The sequence below is a fragment of the Malassezia pachydermatis genome (genome assembly GCF_001278385.1).
Source record: "Malassezia pachydermatis strain CBS 1879 chromosome Unknown scaffold2, whole genome shotgun sequence".
Lineage (NCBI taxonomy): Eukaryota > Fungi > Basidiomycota > Malasseziomycetes > Malasseziales > Malasseziaceae > Malassezia > Malassezia pachydermatis.
In genome coordinates, this window is record NW_017253139.1 from 1,042,881 (window position 1) to 1,060,644 (window position 17,764).

The following is a 17,764-nucleotide window of genomic DNA, read 5'->3' on the forward strand; positions in this document are numbered from 1 at the left end:
TTAGAGAGCGCCAGCTGCTACAGAGATCATGACGCCCAGTGCAGCAAACAAAAGTGCGCCTGTGACACAAGCCAGCACAAAAACTAGACATATGTAAGCCACTCATGCCACGTAGAAAATACGTACCTTCCACACGGCTAGGAATGAACAAGCCTTTGATCATAGTGTTTTGGGTCTGGAAAAAGCGGGACGTGCCGCACAACAAAATAAAGATCCCGACGCCGACGAACGAGATACCGATAGGAGTGCCGCTGGTCTGGTAAGCATAGTCGATACCTACAGCCGTTGCAGAGAGTGCAGACGCACTTTGCTGTTAATTTGTTTAGCCTCGCCGCGCAAGAACGCCAAACTTCCCTGGACCTTCTTTTCATCCTCGTCCAGGATCAGTTCCGGTAGACGAAAGAGCTGTGCAATGGCGCTTGCCTGTTAGCAAAAAAAGTACATACACGCCAATCGCGACCAAGCTTAGGGACGTGCGCATCCATGCTAGGAATGTTCGTTCCAGTGCAAGATGGTCACGAGCTACAGAGCCCTTGTTTTCCAGCTCATAGGAGATTTGGAACATGGTGGACACACAAAAGGCTGCTATGCCCTGCCGAGAGGGGACGTGTGGCCCGATTGACACTGTATCACCCGATCGGGACTGGAGTTGGGCCGCACGGATCCCATGACTCTCGCGGAGGACAACCATGCTATTCCCAGCGTATGTCAAGTCCATTGTCAAGTACAAAAGCCCACATGCGCAAGATTTATCCTTTGCAAAAGGAGAGACTATTTGTGTGACGGGCTATGCGGATCGTGGTACGGAGGACGAGGAGGAAGATGAAGATGATCGTTGGTACATGGGCCATGCCTTAGACCAATCACGCCAGGGTCAATTTCCTGCGAGTTTGGTTGTGCCTACAGACCCACCAGCGGTGAAAGAGGCGCAAGAAGTATCACCAGCGGAACCGGAAACCCCAGACAAGATGACGAGCGAGCCTACTACCACAGACGGCGGTAGCGCCGCAGCAGGGGCTGCGCCTGCTGCGATGGTCGGCGGGCTGGCCGCTGGTACGGCAACCGCTGCACCAAGTGTTACGAAGCAGGATCATTTTGTTGAGGAGGGCGAGTCTAGGGAAAAGACGATGGAAGCGGCTTCCGTCCAAGACAGACCGACCCCCCCGATGCCCACGTCGACATCCACAGCGCCGAACCGGGAACCAACGCCTGAAGAGAATATCCAAACAGACGCACCTATGACGCCGTCCAATGGCTTGGAAAAAGTCTCGGCATCGAGCACAGAAGCGCCTCAGACACACCCTGCTATGGCTGAGACGGAAGAAAAAACCGCGATTCTTCCGGCCAGTACAGAAGATAGCAGTGTGGCTCCTGCGCCTGTGCCTGTTCCCACTACAGCCTCTACCTCTACTCCGTCTACAACCTCAGAGTCCGAGATTGATCCAAGCCGCCTATCCCTTCGTGATCGTATTGCGGCATTTAACAAACCCGTGGAGAAAAAGCCGCCGCCACCGATTCCACGCGGCAAACCTGGGGGATGGAAACGCCCTCCGCCCGCAGAAGGGTCCGAAAAACCCTTGCTGCCAAGTGACCCACCGCCTGCTATAGCTGCAACGCGGTCCAGTGTGCCTCCAGCCAAGCCGGTGGCGACCTCAGACCATGTGGACTCCAGTGCCGAGACGGCTACATCGTCGTTCAGCGCCTCTGATGCGAAAAGTAGTATCAAGATGAGCCTGAAGGAACGCATGGCGGCGCTGCAGCGCAAAGAAGCCGAGCCCAAAGTATCAGAACCTCCTGTGGTTGAACGATCTGTGCCTGCCAGTGATGTCAAAGCAGCAATAACAGAGCCAGCTCAAGAAGGTAGCGAGCTTGTGAGTCCTGACGAAGCCGAGCGTCGCGCCTCTATCGCACGTCGTATGGCCGCACTTGGTGGACGTCGTATGGATGCAGGTCTCTTTGCCCCGCCACCGCCTGTGGTTGCCTCCAAGCCGGAACCAGCAACAGAAGAGGCCTCCGAAGAAAGCACGCTGCCAAACGTGACAGAGGCAGAACCGGCGGCACCTGCTATGACCGCTGAGACCGACTCAATGGCGCCTCAACCTCTGGCTGTACCACGCCGTACTGCAGCCCCACGAACACGACGTGCAAAGACGTCAGAGTCTGTCCCATCCCCTCCCGCCGAAGCGCAGCCTGTGCTGAATGAGCCTGTCTCTGACGGGACAGCCGTGCTGGAAGAATCGGGTGAAGCATTGCCAGAGACAGACAAGAACGTACCTCCGCCAGCAACGGAGATAGCGCCCGCTGGGCAGAAGGACACGTTGACGGAGCAAGCGCCGCCCATGGATGCTCCTTTTGCAGCCGTGGATGAGCCGGCGATAGACACTGAAGCTCCGAGGGAGCCATCGATACCAGCCTCGTCTTCTCGGCCTGTTTTGCTACACGACCTGGCTGCACCTCTGCCACAAAAAGAAGGAACGATGACGTTGCACAACATGACTAGTATGAAAGAAGCGCTACCAACGGCTGAGCCTGTGACAACAACAGCCATGCCAACAACGACAACCCCCACGGAAATGAGTCCATCGACGGCGCCAACGTCCGTGCCTCTTCTTCCGTCTGTGGTGCCAGATGCGACGATGATCGCAACACTACCGCCTGCAATGTCAACACAGCCCGTGGAAGCGCCAGCGGACTTTGAAGAACAGCGCCACATGCTAGAAAACCTACTTCAAAGCCCAGAGGCAACGTCCGCCCCAACAGCCTTGCCGGTGGAGAAGACGCCCCAAGACCTGTCCGCCTCTGAGTCCGTGGTGCCGTCCACAGACTCAGAGCAGGAGAGACGTGACTCTATTACGCAGCGCTTGCAGCGCATGGGAGGTCAGCGCATAGCCGGTATGAGCCCAGCCCCCGTCATGGGCATGCCGATGCCCGTACGCAAAGCCACTCAAGAATCCACAGGGGAGACACAAGACTCGCTGTCTCCTACGGCTATGACAAGCCCAGTCGAAGCGCCTGTACATGGCGAGGCGTTGCCGCCCCGTCCTATGCGTCGGGCGCCTACTTTGCCACCTATGAACACGGACATAGACACGGCAACGCAGGACGAGGCAGCTCCTGTCCTCTCCCCAGAAGCACCCAGGCCAATGCAAGCGGAGATCATGGTGGATACATCCATGTTACCTCCGAATGCGACCACATCCACATCACCGAGCGAGACAAGCCCTGCGCAAGCCCGGCCTATGCGGGCACCACCGCGTGTCCCCCCTCCGCCCCCACCAAGTACATAACTACGTAGGGCGAAATGGACAGATTTCCTCCACTTGTACGTTCTTGATTGCTTTGTCGATTTTTGTAGACACCGTCATGGTGCGATTTAAGGTAGGCACACATGCTGAGTCTAACCAAAGAACCGCTGGCTTCTTTTATCGATTGTATCTGAACCACCAGCAGTGCCGGACAATTTAGGGAACGATATTCCCTTCAAGCCGCGTGCGCCGAACCTCAATGGCTATACCATAACCAAAGCACTTCGTGCTTCTCTGCAGCAAAATTTCGGCGATGCTGCGTCTGGCGCGTATGCTGGGCCGCTAGCGTGCAAATACTACTCTCCCAAATCGGGGCTTGGTATAGTGCGATGTGCGCGTGACGCGGCTCGCTATGTATGGGGTGCCGCTACGCTTCTCCAAACTATCGATGGACAGCGTGTCAGTATATACGTGCGAGCTTGTGGTGGTATGTTGCTTGCTCTTTTCACTAACTTCCATGTAGGTACCATTAAAAAGGTGCAAAATAAGGCCATCTCTATCGATAAAAGCTACATCCTCAAGATTGAGCAAGCTAAGCAGAGCAAACAAGGCGTACCCATTCCCATGGCAGCACATACCGAGGTTCTCGAGATACCTACTGACTTTGAAGCTATGGACGAAGATATGGGAACTATTGTCGATGAAGAAGATATCGGCGCGCCGATGGATAATCATCAGAGCTTGGTTTCCCTCAAGGCTGCACCACAAAGCGAAAACGATGATGATCCTCTTTCGACAAAGGAAGATATAAATTTGCCTCAAAACGTACTTGAATATCTCAAAAAGAGCAAAGAAGAGATTCTGAGCATCGCACAATCCTAACAACACAGCACCAAAATACCCTTGGATTCAAGGTGGGCTTTATCTAGACTTGAGTTGTGCAGTGATTTATACCAAAATGTGAAATTATCTCTCAGTCTGTGTCTCGTTGGTGTAGTTGGTTATCACGTCGGTCTCATAATATGATCGCGCTTGGCGCGAGTGATTGATATCTGGAGGTCGCCAGTTCGATCCTGGCACGGGACAAACTTTTTATGTACGCTACTGCGTAGTAGTCGTTATGGTGCTTCTTTATTTTTGGGCGTTATAAGCTCAAATTACTAGGAGGGAAGAGATCTATGGAATCAGTACTCTATACTTGGTCATCAATGTGGTTTTTGGTTATCAAAAAGTGCCTTGAAGAATTTTCTCTTGGATGAATCGTAGGCGTTCCTCAACAGACGAAGACCTAATATAGGTAATGACAATGCGCGATGGCTAATATGTTGTCTCGTTGGTGTAGTTGGTTATCACGTCGGTCTCATAATATGATCGCGCTTGGCGCGAGTGATTGATATCTGGAGGTCGCCAGTTCGATCCTGGCACGGGACACTTTTTGCTCCTCAAGAATATTGCCAATTTTTATGTAGTGCTTGGGTGTGATTGTAACCAGTACACATATATATCCCTCCCTGTCTTGAAAACCTACAAAAAAAATAACGAAACTATGGTAGACTATTTTTAACAAACTCTGCTAATTTATCAGTGGAAAAAATGTCGTCAACCACCATATTTGTCTCCGTTGGTGCTGGGAACATGGTGGATGCAAAACTCGTGTCTGCATTCTGTTCCATACCTTGTGACAAGATCCATTCCCAGAAGCCATCCATATCAGGTCCAGCAGAGTTTTGCAAGCCTGTAGGGCGTACATAGCTAGCGTCTCCTTGTCGTACCTCCATACCATTTACAGGCGCGTTTGAATTTCGGGTATCAGAGTTCGTCGCATTTACTGGCAAGGTCGTTGGGATCGTACTCATCATGTTAGGATCCAACGCGAGATTTGGGAGGGAAGAACCTGGTGATGTTTGGGACGAATTTTCGCGCCCATCTAGGAATGTAGAAAGATCAAAGGGCGCACCCCGTCTGGAAGCACGACGGAAGGGGGCTTCAACGCCTGTTTTGGTCACTTGATAAGGGTCAAATTGCGTATACGCAGGTTGGAGTGGTGGAAAGTCAGATAAGAGCGGTGCAGAGGAAGGAGATGATCCATCTTGCGATAGCGGTGAAAGGCCTTTCTCTGAACTAGATCCGGATGCTGTGCTGCTGGCTCCACTGCTAGGATGAGAGGCCTTTGCTACACGTTTAGCCAAGTTTAGCATTCTGTATTTATACCCTTGAAGGTGTTGGCCATTTCCAGGCTGCGAAATAAGATCCCATTGTGCTTGCTCTTCTTCCAGTAGCACTTCGACAATGCGAATACCTCGTGGATCGATGTTGGATTTACGAGATGCATCGTACATTGCTTGTAGTCCATCGAGAATTTCACTCCGCATTACACTTCGCTCATAAGCAGGGGGTGGTAGGTATAGAAGGTTCAAACATAACACCACAGTTGACATAAACGTTTGCAATACACTCATAATGAGCAAATCTGGCAAATCCGACTTTTCGCGAATCGATTTCTGCAGTGAGAGCGTTTTTCGTGCCATTTGGACACATAAGCGCCGCGAGTTTTGATTGCTTAAAGAATTGCGATGAAGTTGGAACATCTTGTTAAATGCCCCCACCTGGAAAGCCCAACGCTCCACTTCAACGATTTCCTCCAGATCTGGACGGACGGGAGAGTGCGACAAAATAGGGGCATTCTCAAGTACCGTGCGATACTTTGTATCAAGCAAATCAATCGTTTCGGGAGGAAGAGTCACTGAATTTTTGCCCGTCTTCACTTCCAACCGGTAAATAATCTCTGCTTGCTCACGATACACGAGTGTTAGATCAATAAATGACAGCATGTAGCTCATGTCAGTCACGACGTCTCGCGGATGGGGAGCTGGGAATGGTACGCTGAGTAAATCAGCATCATTGTAGTTGCCTGGCATGGGCGTGTTGAAATAGTCCAGCAAGGCTACACTAGGAATGGTCGTGGTAATATCACGCCATTCGTATAGTATCAGAGCCCACCATATACGCTTGGCAAGCTCGCGCCGTATCATATACTCAGGCGTCGCATTGGTGGGTGGCTGCCTGGCTTTATCACCAAGGCGGTGCAACCCAATGCTTTGCGCATTTGTCAATGCGATGCGAATGAGCCCATGGTTTGCCTCTGTTGTCCGAACACAATAAAGGGACAATAGTAAAATGGTTTGAATCACAGATAGTCTGGGTGACCCAATAAATCCCGATAAAACTAGCACAGTTTTGGTTGCACTGTGCCATAATGTGCAATATTGAGGATTCGTAAATGGTCCCAAAAGATCTTTAGGAATTTTGTCGCTTTTGGGACGGAACTGTACGGCCAATGTGAAGGTCATAAGAATGATACCTAGCCAGCAAGTATCGACATGCTCGATAACAGATGCTCGTCTTTGAGGGCAATCCAAGGCATAAAATATCTCTAATTCCTTGCGAAGCGTTGGAACATGAACAACGCTGTATGTGAAAGGCAGTACACGTTTTTCGAAAATATCCAACAACGCCATAGCTTGTTCACGATTGGGCAGCTCTTGAATAATTCCTGCCAAAATAGCAATACGTTGTGAAGAAATACCTGGCTCCGAGTAGTTCTTTTCTGTGGATATCATAGAGTGAGTACGGCATATCTCTTCCCCTGCGGCAATAGCCCAACCAAGACCCCAACCTAAAGATGATTCAGTGAGACTGTACAGTTTAAAGGCACCCCGATTTTGGCTCGCTGCAAGTAGCGGCGATACAACACTTGTATCGTATTGGTTCACTTCTGTGATCTCAATGTCTTCCGAAGATGAAGGGAGCCAGTCAGTAGGGATGCGACTTTCTTCATGTGCGCATTTTTGGAATGTCGCTTTGGGTGCCTGAAGCGGATCGACTAACGAGTCGTCTTCGCATTCGGCGCCGCTGTTATTCCCAAGAGAATAAGTAGGCTCCTTTTCCTCTCGAAGAATACTTCCTGCATGATGCCGCTGCAAAGATAAGGCTCCTTTCATCGTAAGTCCTTCTAACAATACGGCTGCCGCCTCAGCGTCGTAGTCATGTTTGGCTGTGGCCTCATCTGTCCGATAAAGAGAAGGAGTAGACGCACTGCTGTATGGGGATGTGTTTGCATCTGCAGACGGTGCCGCAGTAAGCGCAGGTTGTTGCTCCGTAGTAAGGTCTGTGCTATGCTTTTGCTTCTCAACGATAAAAGATTCAAGCTGCGCTAGCCGATTTTTAATAGCGGCAAACTCTTCCGCGGAGACTCCGTTGTGGCTTTTGCTACTTGACTGGGAGGTTTTGCGGCTTGGAGGTCCAGTGCGTGTCCTGTTTTCGATATGGCAGGTATCGCCAATACCTCGTCGAAGGCATTGGCTGCATGGTACAACTCGATCACACCAGATTTTTCTTTCACGACATGTCGTGCAGCTCAATGGTTGCCTGTTTCTCCGCCTTATCACTCGCTGTGGCGCCTGTGTGTCATTTACTGTAGGATCTGACGGCCCTTGTTGCTCCTCCGACATGGCTCCAACACGAACTACAGGGGGTGAATTGCCGAGCCAAGTCAAGTACTAATTGGATTATCTAATCTATCCGGCAGGCAGGCCCAGTGTGATTGACATCGGTGTCAGGATGCATGTCTTTCTATTGCAGCGCCAGTAGCGCCCTTGCCTATCGATGCTGGCTGTAGCATCTCGAGGCCAGTGTGTGTCCAGTGTAGAAGAAGCCCAACATGTTCCCTTTGGCATACAGCAGTATATTGACTATTTAATTAGTCAAGACCCTCATGATATCGACCGTGTTGTGGCGATACCCATGTTGCATGAGGCACCTGCCTTTGAAACCTCCGAATGGGTATTTGAACATTTGAAGTATGTATGCTTATGGCTTACAATAGACGTATTTTGAAGGATCTAAATGTGCCTTGGCTTCTGGAAATCCAATCCAAGTGCCAAAATGAAGATACGTGCACATCCATGCGGGTCGGAGATGAGGTTTTCCTGTGTCGGGCGCATGGAGATGGTCGTCCCTGCTCCGCCCGCAACTATATATTCCATGCTATGGACGATGCGTCTAGTCTCCTAAGCTCTCCGCAGCACTTTCCAACGGAAGGCCAAATCCCTCGGCAAAGCCGTCGTCTGTTTGTGACGGTGTGCAAGCAGCTGGCACGCGTCTTTTCTCATATGTACCAACACCATCATGAACTATTTACGGCATGTGAGGCCAAAACTTCACTCTATGCACGATTCAAAAAACTAGTTCAAATGTATGAACTTTTGCCTGATGATACATTGCCAAACTAGGCATTAGCATGTTGCACAGCTTCGCTGCGACCTTGTCGGTTAGTACGCTCACTAGATATCCGATACGTACATAGGGGACATGAATTGGAGTTATGCTCGAGCCATTGGTCGACGCACGCTGCGTGGAATGCATGTTTACAAGACAAAATTCGGCATTCGTCGTCATCCTGCCATTCATCAAGACACACCAGGCATTTCTCGCTTGTGTTTTCCGTCACACGCCCAGCCTCCTTAAGCGCGGGTAGCTCGGAAGCACGCACTTTCAAAAGACCGCTGCGTTCAATGTCCGCAGCACTAGCGGTGGGCCTTTTGTTGCTCATGGCCGTCATAGCACCAAGGAGCTCCATCATAAACATGAGATCACGGCCTGCATCGCGTGGGCGTGCGACTAAGAGTGGGTGCTGCTCATGGTAACGACCACCGCTTACAAACAACACAAAGCGAGATACGCCTGGACGGTTCTGGTCGCCATCGCGTGGCAGTGCATCATCACCGCCCATAAGCCGCTCTTCTGCACGAAGACTGCGCACACCTACCAGCACGCAGGGAATCAAGTTTGTGTCAGGCTGCTGGTCGAAACGGAAGAGGCGGAAGAACGACAGTTGCTCGCCGTCCACATCGCCTTCACGACGGACCCTCACGTCGTCGGGGAGAGTCGACTCGGATTCATGCGAGGACCCATTCATATGCTGGATCGCATAGCCAAGATCCTCCATCATATTGTGCAAGAATCTGTCAAACGAGCCAGGCTCACCTTCGGGGAAAGGCTGCCCCTGCCTTGCGCGTTCCAATGTAGATAAAATAGACAAGGAGTTCGCAGACGATGCAGCAGGGTTGGGATGGGGAGGGGTCGATGGGGTATGCCCTGGGAGTGATGCTCGTAAAGCATCGCGCATCAGGCGGGTAATCGTCGAAATGGTTTCAGATTCTGGCTCATTGGTCGCATGATGAGTATGTGTTTGTGTACGCCCAGAAAATAGACGTTCGAGCAACTCACGTCCATGACGTGGGCTGGAGGATGTGGACGACGAAGGCGTTGGTTGAGATGGTGTTGAAGGCGGTGGCGCTTGGGTCTCCGACGCCGGCGCTGCTGGCGTGGCTGACGCTGCATGGGGTGTAGTGGGAACGCCTGACGCAGCAGCAGCGGCAGCGGCCGCCGCCGGGTGGACAGGTGATGCATTTACCACCGATGCCGCTGTCGCAGCAGCAGCAATGGAAAGTATCCGGCTTAGCATCTCACCTTGCTCTTCCAGCGTAGCAACATGTGGCACGTTCGGATCGGTACCGGGCATAGCGGAACCAGGCATGCTGGGTGGCGGCTGTGGCGTGGGGTTGGTGTCTGCCGACGATGGAGCGCTACCATCTGATGCAGAACTAGGCGCGGTTCGCGCCACCAACGCGCCTTGCACAATCACGGAAGTGCCCGACAACGGCGCTGCGCCTGGCGGCATACCTTCGCGAGAAGCGCCGAGGACTTCCGACAGGAGCGTGCCAAGCGAAGTAGAAGGCCGTCCAGGCCCTAGCATAGGCCCCATTCCCGGACGTGGGACAGAGCCTATACGACGAGGCAGTCCAAAGGAACGACGCGCACCAAAAGTACCGGCCAACGACGATGGGTCAAGGCCCGGATGCCGTCCTTGCGACGGGGCTTGGCTCATGCGTGGGCCAAGCACGCTCTCAATCAGACGCACGGCTTCTTGCCGTTCACGTGCGAGCGGGTCAGGTGGGGTGGCAGATGTCTGCGTTGGCCTTGGGGTCGGTATGGGCGTGGTGCCATTCGCTGTGGGAGGGCTGTAGGTTGAGGAGGTCGGCGGATCGACCAGTATAACCTCGGGTGCCTCACTTCCAGTCTCATTGGCAGGGCTTGGTATTGTAGGCAACGTGCTCGGGACGGCGGCAGGCGCTGCGATCGAGGTTGTGGGCGTATCATCGCCGGCCTGCGATACGGTGGCGAGAGTAGGAATGCCTTGCATGGACATCGTGCGGCCCCAGCCAGGGCGAAAGCGATGAGGGACACCTGACGAAGCCGACGAGTCCGAAGATCGTTCACGATCTCGACGGAACCCACGCCAACCCAGGGACAATCGCCGACGGCGATGACGCTCAGGCTCAGTGTCGGTCGGCTCGTCATCCACTTCGTCACGGGTCCGACGCTGTGGCAGCATCGATGTAGGTCTGCTAGGATTGGTGTCAGTTGAGCGTCTGTTATTGCCCTCATCGCGCGACGTGCGCGAGTGAGCGGCCCCCATGACGCTAGCGTGACAGATAGACACACATCGCCAGCAAGATCGAGCGTCATCACGGCCTATGCACGTGATGGGACGGCTGTGACAGGCTCTCCCCCAGGCGCGTGGGGGCGTGCGCCAACGACCGCCTACGCCGCTCGCTGGGCCCTCTGGTTAACACTGCGGACGTGCGCTTGGACCTCTTTGCCGATGCAATCCCCGCTACTTGTCCTGCCTGTGAAGGACACACGCGATGTCGACTTGACCAAGCCGCTGTCTGCCCTTATTCGAACAAGTTACGAGCAGAATCCGGCGACGTATGCAGAGGAGCTCGCCCGAATCCAACAAGCGCGAGAAGATGCCGTGAGCGATAAGAACAGTGATACGAACAGTCGTGATATGCTTTTTCGCTACTTTCACATGGTAGAGATGCTGGAGCTTCGTTTTCCTGATATGAAAGCTACGTTTGTCTGGTTCGATGCGTTTACGCATACGGAAGTCACACAACAGACATGGGCTTACGAGAAAGCATGCATCATCTTTAACACTGCTGCTCGTGTAGCTTGCATTGCGTCCCAGCAGAATCGCCATGATAGCAGCGCAGATGCCCTTAAGCGAGCGTACGCTGGCTACCGACAAGCAGCCGGTCTGCTGGATTATATCAAAGACAATTTTCTGTATGCGCCCAGTGATGACTTAAAGGGGCCTACCTTACAGTCCCTACGCACACTCATGCTCGTCCAAGCCGCAGAAATCTTCTTGGAGAAAACGATCCACGATGGCAAGGGCGATGCGCTCATTGCTAAGCTAGCAAGTCATGTGGCCGCGACCTACGGTGCCTTGGCCATCGAGTGGGCCGACGAGACATGTACGTGGCGCACACCTATCATGTGGGGCCAGTTGGTCCGTTGCAAAGCGGAGTATTTCACAGCGATGACACAATACCACCGCGCCAAGGCAGACAATGCCGCGGGCCAGCATGCCTCCGCCCTGGCACGCTTCCGTCTAGCTGATGCCAAAGCCCGCAGTGCAGCTAGTATGACCAGCTTTGAAACCTGGATGGTAGCTGCCCATCTCCGTGAAACACTCACCAGTGAGGCCACATCAATGATGCGCAATCTCACACAGGCACAGTGCACGGCCACAGCCGAGGCCTTACGTGAGGCGGAGCGCGACAATGACTTGGTATACCATGAGCGTGCCCCAGCCGCCGAGTCCTTAGCGCCCATTGACCAAACGTCTGTGGCCACACCGATTGCTATTCGCGAACTCTTCTCCCATCCAGACGTCCAAAAGATGTTAGGGGCAGATATTCTGCAAGGTTTGGTGCCGCTCAGTGTGCTAGAAAGCGCCTCGATGTACTCTGAAGAGCAAGCCAAGCTCGTTCGTGCTGAAGCAGCCAAGTTGCAAGACGGAGAGGATGCAATGCTACGGGCACTTTCGACACTGCAATTGCCAGAGTGCTTGGATAGGTACGCTGGCCTGGAAGGTCATCATCCTCCACCTACATGTGTACCGTCCCACCGCATCTCCGATCTAGCCTCGGACTTGCAGGTTGGTGATGTATGCACCCGGATGGATCGGGAGGTAGCGGCGCTGTCCCGTCCTGTCGACAAGGTGCGTGAAGCCTTGGAATGCGCTCGGTCCCTGCTCGATATCGATGCACGGGAATGTGAGCATGCCCGTGTACAGTTCGGCGCGCAGTACACGCAACTCCCTACGGCCAGCGCTGGGCGCACGCTACGAAGGGATATTCAGGCAGCTCAGGATGCTTTGGCCTCAGCGCAGGACAAGGATCAAGCGATCCAACATCTGTGGCAGCAGGTGCAGTCGGACGTAGCGCTGCTTTCGCGTGGGCCTAACGCGGTGCAGACGGCGTACAAAGAGGCTGTGCAGGCTCGAGCCTCCCAGTCCCAACAAACACTGATTGATGCGGATGTTGCAGACGCAGCGCCGGCGCGTGCCCTCTTGCAGCAGATCCGGACGGATGTGAAAGCTTTGCAACACATGCCATCGGAGCGCGAAGCAATGTTGCAGGAGCTCAAGCAACAAGTACGCCAAGACGATATCTCACGAACACTCCTACTCAACCGGCGTGTGAAAAACATTGAGCCGACCCTCTTCGCTCAGGAGCTCAATAAGTACGCGCCACTTCGGCAGCGGATGGACGATCATCTGGCCCTGCAACAGAAACGCATTGAAGCGCTGACCGACGCGCTGGATCGGCTGAGTATGCACCCAGGAGCGGCCGATGTACGTCGCACGTGGGATGCGACGCACAGCACCGCCCAGGAATGGGATGCGCGTTTGTTACGGGCGTACGATGCTTATGTCGAAGTCCAATCAGGCATGTATCAGGCTCAGAATTTTTATACCAGTGCCGCGCATACCAGTGAGCAACTGAGCCACCAGGCAGAAACCTTCTTGGCAGAGCGTCGAGCAGAGCGCGCGCCATGGCGCAGTACATCGATGACAACGAGCTACACACCAAGTTCTACTTCTTCCACGACGCTAGCGGAAGATCTGGCTGCACTGCATATGGGTTCACGAGCGCACTCTACGTCGTCAGCCCCCACACCCCCATCATGGCCAGCCCCCTCCAATACCTATGCGCCGCGCTTTGCGTCCTCGTCCTCGTCTCAACCTGCGCCCCCACCTCGTCCGCCCCGTGTATAGTGACCTAGTTTACAGAGCAAGCTCATCTTCATCATCTTCATCCACGTATTCCATGGGCGTCACGGCGTCTTCTTCCATATCACTATCACGTTCACTCATAGCCGTGCTAGCGACACTCACAGAACGGCGGTGGGACGCGGAGGCATGGGCAGGTGCTCTCGCATGCGTCTGCGTGACCAGAGAAGGTGGTGGAGGCGGTAGCGTCGCGATCCATGCACGAAGGTCCTCTGCTGTGGCCTCATCGCGCTCAGACGGTGCATGCTTTTGTAGTGCACTGATAAAGCGCGCAATGGCATTGCGCGTCGTGGCATCGTAGGCCCGCTACGTGTTAGTGTGAGAAGACGTACCAATTGAAGGGCGTCTGCCAGCAAGGCAAGCTGTGTCGCACGAGAAGTATCGATTGTTGTCGGCCAAGTGAGCTTCGATAGCATGGCGACAATGGCCTTCCGTTCATCGCGCCGCGTCGACGTCAAGCCATGCCGCAGGGCATCAATCGCCATGTCAATATGGATCATGTCATCTGGTTGTGACAGTCTGTGTGTAAGTGTCCAGGATACATACAATAGTCGTTCAGGGTTCGTCCAGTCGAGAAGCTGAAGAACGATTTGCGTCGGAGTGACCATGTGCAGCTGCGCATCAGGGTCCTCGTATACACTCGACAATACATCGAGTACATCGACAAAGACACGCTGGATCATATGTTGATGACGCACATCCGAACTGCAAAAGAGCGGGAGGAAGTAACTAAGGCATTGCCGCAGGGCTTGGTTGTCTGCCGTGTCTGGGCTCATGTACGTCAGGACCAAACTCTTCAAGACGTCGTCATCGAACAGCACGCCTGTCAATAACAGCTTGGAAATACCTTCACTTGCTGTTGCTTGCACTTGCGGATCATCATGCTCTAGTAAACTTAGCAGGAATCCAATCATTTGCTGTCGTGCATACTGCAGACCTTGTTCTTCGTCACCGTTGAACTCGTTTTGCGCTGCGACTTCCGCACTTTGTGCACATAGCATATCGATGCCGTGCATGACGGTCAAGTCAAAAAGACACTCCACACATCGCACACGAATTGTGCCTTGCGCACGTTGGATCTGACTTAGAAGGAGAGGAAAGGTGACCAACGCCGTTTTGGGATCCAGCAAGGAACAGAGACCAAGGCATACCAAGCCTTGTTCACGTAACATCGCATCTTTGCTCTGGACGGTAGGCACAATCAGTTCCTGGATTAGACCTTCCAAGGTCGCGTCTCCTTGTAAGGAGCACGACAACCGCTCTAGCATCGAGCGTACAATCAACAATCGACGAGCCTCCAACTCGGCCATGTGTGCCGCCTGGGCTGGCGACGCGTCGTCGACCACGCGCTGGTGCCATGACAGCGCCTGCCTTGTGGTGGACGTATCAGCAATAGCAACTCCATCCTCCCCCTCGTTGGCCATAGGAGCCATGTCCTCATCGATATCCGCTTCGAGAGACTGAACCAGCTCGACGACCAGCTGCAGAAAGTCACGTTGCCCACTTGATAAACGGAGCAGCACATCAAGGCATCGTGGCACAAGTTTGGAAGGAAGCCATGCATTGCCAAGCATTTCACGGACCAGCATGTACATTTTTCGACGGCCCATCTCATCGCCATAATCGCAGTACATGGCAAGTGTCAACATCTCGTTAACAGTAAACACCCGAGAGAGTGCGAGGTCGTCCTGGACCATAGGCAGGCCATCACCATCATCTTCCTCTGCTTCTTCCATGGCCTGTTGTTCGAGAGACTGACTCAGCGCTTCGTACTCTGCCTGAATACGAAAGACCAGCGCCGTGACCACAGGAATGCACGACTCGAGTGCTCGTTCCATATGATGCGTTGTACTGTACAGCACAAAGCAACGTGCTAGCAAGGCCTTGGCAGGCGTCATCGCTGCCCAATATGACATGTGGTCTTCCAACAAGGCCTGCACAGTGGTGCGGACTTCCTGTGACTCTTCCAAGAGAGCCAGCACGACTGGTTCACCATTCTCTGTCCGACTCACATGCAAATGTTCCAACAAAGTGAGTATATCGCCGCCCATAGCCTCTAGCCAATACGCCACGAGTTTCCGTGCGGCTTTTTGCACGCTAGCATCACGTTCATGTAGACCCACGCGAATCACTTCGCTAAGTGAGACTTCGCCCAAGCCTAAGCTTGCGCGTACACTTGCGCCATCGTCGCGGGCCAGTAAAGGCTGTGCATCGACGAGCATTTTAAGCGAGCCCAAGTAGACGCATCGCCTGTTGGTAGTGTCCACATCTTGTAGACGCTCTAATAAGTACGGCAGGGTAGCCGTTGTTGGTGTGATATTGAACAAAGCGGCACGTCGCACTTCAGCGCTGGCATCGTGTCTCAACCGATGCAAAAGGAGACGCAGAGTTTGTTGGTCTGTACCTTCTTCATCAGACTGTAAGCGAGCGAGGGCCACAATGGCTTGTACACGCACACCAGATTCACGGTCAGTGAGGCGCTCCATTAAGAGACTAACGAGAGTCTCATATAAATCATCACTGAAGGTGAGCGTATCGTAGGTACCTACTCAATGCTGTCAATGGAGTTGATGAGCAGCGCTACGCATCCACAGCACCGCAAACGCACGTTTTTGTCTTTCGCACGAAATCCTTTCAGCAAATGCTTCAGAAGAATCGCGATAAAGCGAGTGGCCGTCGTATCGCTATCATCATCGACGCCAGCATTAAATTGCTCCTGGGCATAGGCCGCATACGTCGCAACGAACTTACAAATGCGATCAGCAGACTTGACACCCTTCTTCAACGCAAGCGCACGGTTGAGGCATGAAAATATAGTCTCATTGAAGAGCTTTTCACCGATCAGACGCGTGCCACGCTCCGTTTGCTCTGTTACTTGAGCACACTGCTTGTGCACCTTGAGCAAGGACACGCAGTTCTTGCGGTGATTTGCTAACGAGTGTTGGGCATCTTGGAAATGCGGTGGTATGTGTGTCTGTACCGTTTCCACGAGCGTGTGTCGCATTTTGCTACGCACAATGGGACGGCACAACGCAATAGAACCACCTCGTATGCTGCAAGCGATGGCGGGCGTGTTGGACAAGAACGCGCACCCCTCGCGCGTCGTATCACGTGATATGCAACCGACCTACGCACGCACCAGGAAGAGCTCTCTCTTCACTGATGGCCTTAGCGCTGCGTCGCAGAGGTCGCAGCGTGCGCTATCTCCTGGCGCGGGGCTACGCTTCTGCATCTACAAATCCTGTTGTGTACATTTCCAGGACACGGAATCCCTATTTTAATTTGGCTTGGGAGGATTTCTTGTTCCGCACTCTGCCTGAGAACGAGCCTGCATGTTTCTTGTATGTGAACGACCCTTGCGTCGTGGTTGGCCGCAATCAGAATCTATGGAGCGAAGTGGACCCGCAGGCTATGCGAGAGGAAAACGTTTCTGTGATTCGCAGGCAGAGTGGCGGTGGCACAGTGTACCATGATCCAGGCAACCTTAACTTTTCGTTTCATACATCCAAAGCGTCGTTCGCGCGGCGCATTCATACAGAACTCATTGCAGAAGCCTTCAAAAGTAAGCCAGTTTCTTTACCATCAAAGCATGGAATTGATCCAGTCTTCCTGACAGATCGCAATGATTTGGCCGTCCTGGATGTCCAAGCCACGGAGGCCGAAGAAAAGTGGTTCCGTAAAGTATCCGGCAGTGCCTATAAATTAGCAAATCACCGTGCGTATCACCATGGCACATTGTTGCTGGATGCAAATCTGCGGCGCATGTCGATGCTTAAGCAGCGCCGATCTCATATGACGACGAATGCTGTGTCATCGGTACCTTCCCCTGTAACCAACCTGACCATGGCGTTTCCTGACCAAGCCGCTCGTTTGGCGTGTGAGTGTGTCATGGAAGCCATTTACGCGGCTTTCTGCCGAAAGTATGGGCCCAGCAACAAGGTGTGGGTCGATGAGCGCATGCTCGATCACACAGCCCAAATCAAGTCTCGTACATATCATGTTCGTGAAAACTACGAATCATTACAAAGTTGGGATTGGCTTTATGGCTCCAACCCTGCCTTTTCTGTCACAGCATCGACCGAGCATGTGCCGTTCGATCAAGCGTCACTTACCGTGACACTGCATTGTACACACGGTCGAGTTGATCGCGTGGATGTGGAGACGCCGTCGCCCACGTTGGCGCAGGCAGTACAACAATTGAAAGGCGCACCGTACGACGCCTTGGCGTGGGCACCGCCATCGAGCGTACCGCCTAGCACAGCACCAGCGGTCGAGGCACGCCTAGCCGCGTGGCTGAAGAAGGCATTGTAGT

General features: G+C 53.3%; 7 protein-coding genes across 7 annotated transcripts; 3 read left to right on the top strand and 4 right to left on the bottom strand.

Moving 5' to 3' along the window:
- Malapachy_2622 (hypothetical protein) lies at positions 1-565 on the bottom strand (the record flags this gene model as incomplete). Its single annotated transcript, XM_018137110.1, has 4 exons — positions 1-83; positions 127-251; positions 281-418; positions 447-565. The coding sequence occupies 4 exons, from the start codon at positions 563-565 to the stop codon at positions 1-3; spliced, it is 465 nt and encodes a 154-aa protein (XP_017993231.1).
- A 124-nt stretch (positions 566-689) lies between these two features.
- Positions 690-4,127, top strand: Malapachy_2601 (myosin i binding protein; the record flags this gene model as incomplete). Its single annotated transcript, XM_018137089.1, has 3 exons — positions 690-3,279; positions 3,448-3,732; positions 3,769-4,127. The coding sequence occupies 3 exons, from the start codon at positions 690-692 to the stop codon at positions 4,125-4,127; spliced, it is 3,234 nt and encodes a 1,077-aa protein (XP_017993120.1).
- Positions 4,128-5,399: 1,272 nt separating this feature from the next.
- On the bottom strand, positions 5,400-6,277 carry Malapachy_2619 (hypothetical protein; the record flags this gene model as incomplete). Its single annotated transcript, XM_018137107.1, has 2 exons — positions 5,400-5,418; positions 5,457-6,277. 2 exons carry the CDS (start codon positions 6,275-6,277, stop codon positions 5,400-5,402), a joined length of 840 nt encoding a protein of 279 aa, XP_017993089.1.
- A 2,255-nt stretch (positions 6,278-8,532) lies between these two features.
- On the bottom strand, positions 8,533-10,785 carry Malapachy_2594 (fog: e3 ubiquitin ligase; the record flags this gene model as incomplete). Its single annotated transcript, XM_018137083.1, has 2 exons — positions 8,533-8,567; positions 8,607-10,785. The coding sequence occupies 2 exons, from the start codon at positions 10,783-10,785 to the stop codon at positions 8,533-8,535; spliced, it is 2,214 nt and encodes a 737-aa protein (XP_017993067.1).
- A 186-nt stretch (positions 10,786-10,971) lies between these two features.
- Malapachy_2582 (bro1-domain-containing protein) lies at positions 10,972-13,437 on the top strand (the record flags this gene model as incomplete). The annotated part of the gene is made up of 1 exon (XM_018137071.1): positions 10,972-13,437. One exon carries the CDS (start codon positions 10,972-10,974, stop codon positions 13,435-13,437), a length of 2,466 nt encoding a protein of 821 aa, XP_017992999.1.
- Positions 13,438-13,446: 9 nt separating this feature from the next.
- Positions 13,447-16,456, bottom strand: Malapachy_2613 (condensin complex subunit 3; the record flags this gene model as incomplete). Its single annotated transcript, XM_018137101.1, has 4 exons — positions 13,447-13,758; positions 13,785-13,971; positions 13,999-15,972; positions 16,002-16,456. The coding sequence occupies 4 exons, from the start codon at positions 16,454-16,456 to the stop codon at positions 13,447-13,449; spliced, it is 2,928 nt and encodes a 975-aa protein (XP_017993091.1).
- Positions 16,457-16,614: 158 nt separating this feature from the next.
- Positions 16,615-17,763, top strand: Malapachy_2606 (lipoate-protein ligase a; the record flags this gene model as incomplete). The annotated part of the gene is made up of 1 exon (XM_018137094.1): positions 16,615-17,763. One exon carries the CDS (start codon positions 16,615-16,617, stop codon positions 17,761-17,763), a length of 1,149 nt encoding a protein of 382 aa, XP_017993168.1.
- Position 17,764: the final 1 nt, after the last annotated feature.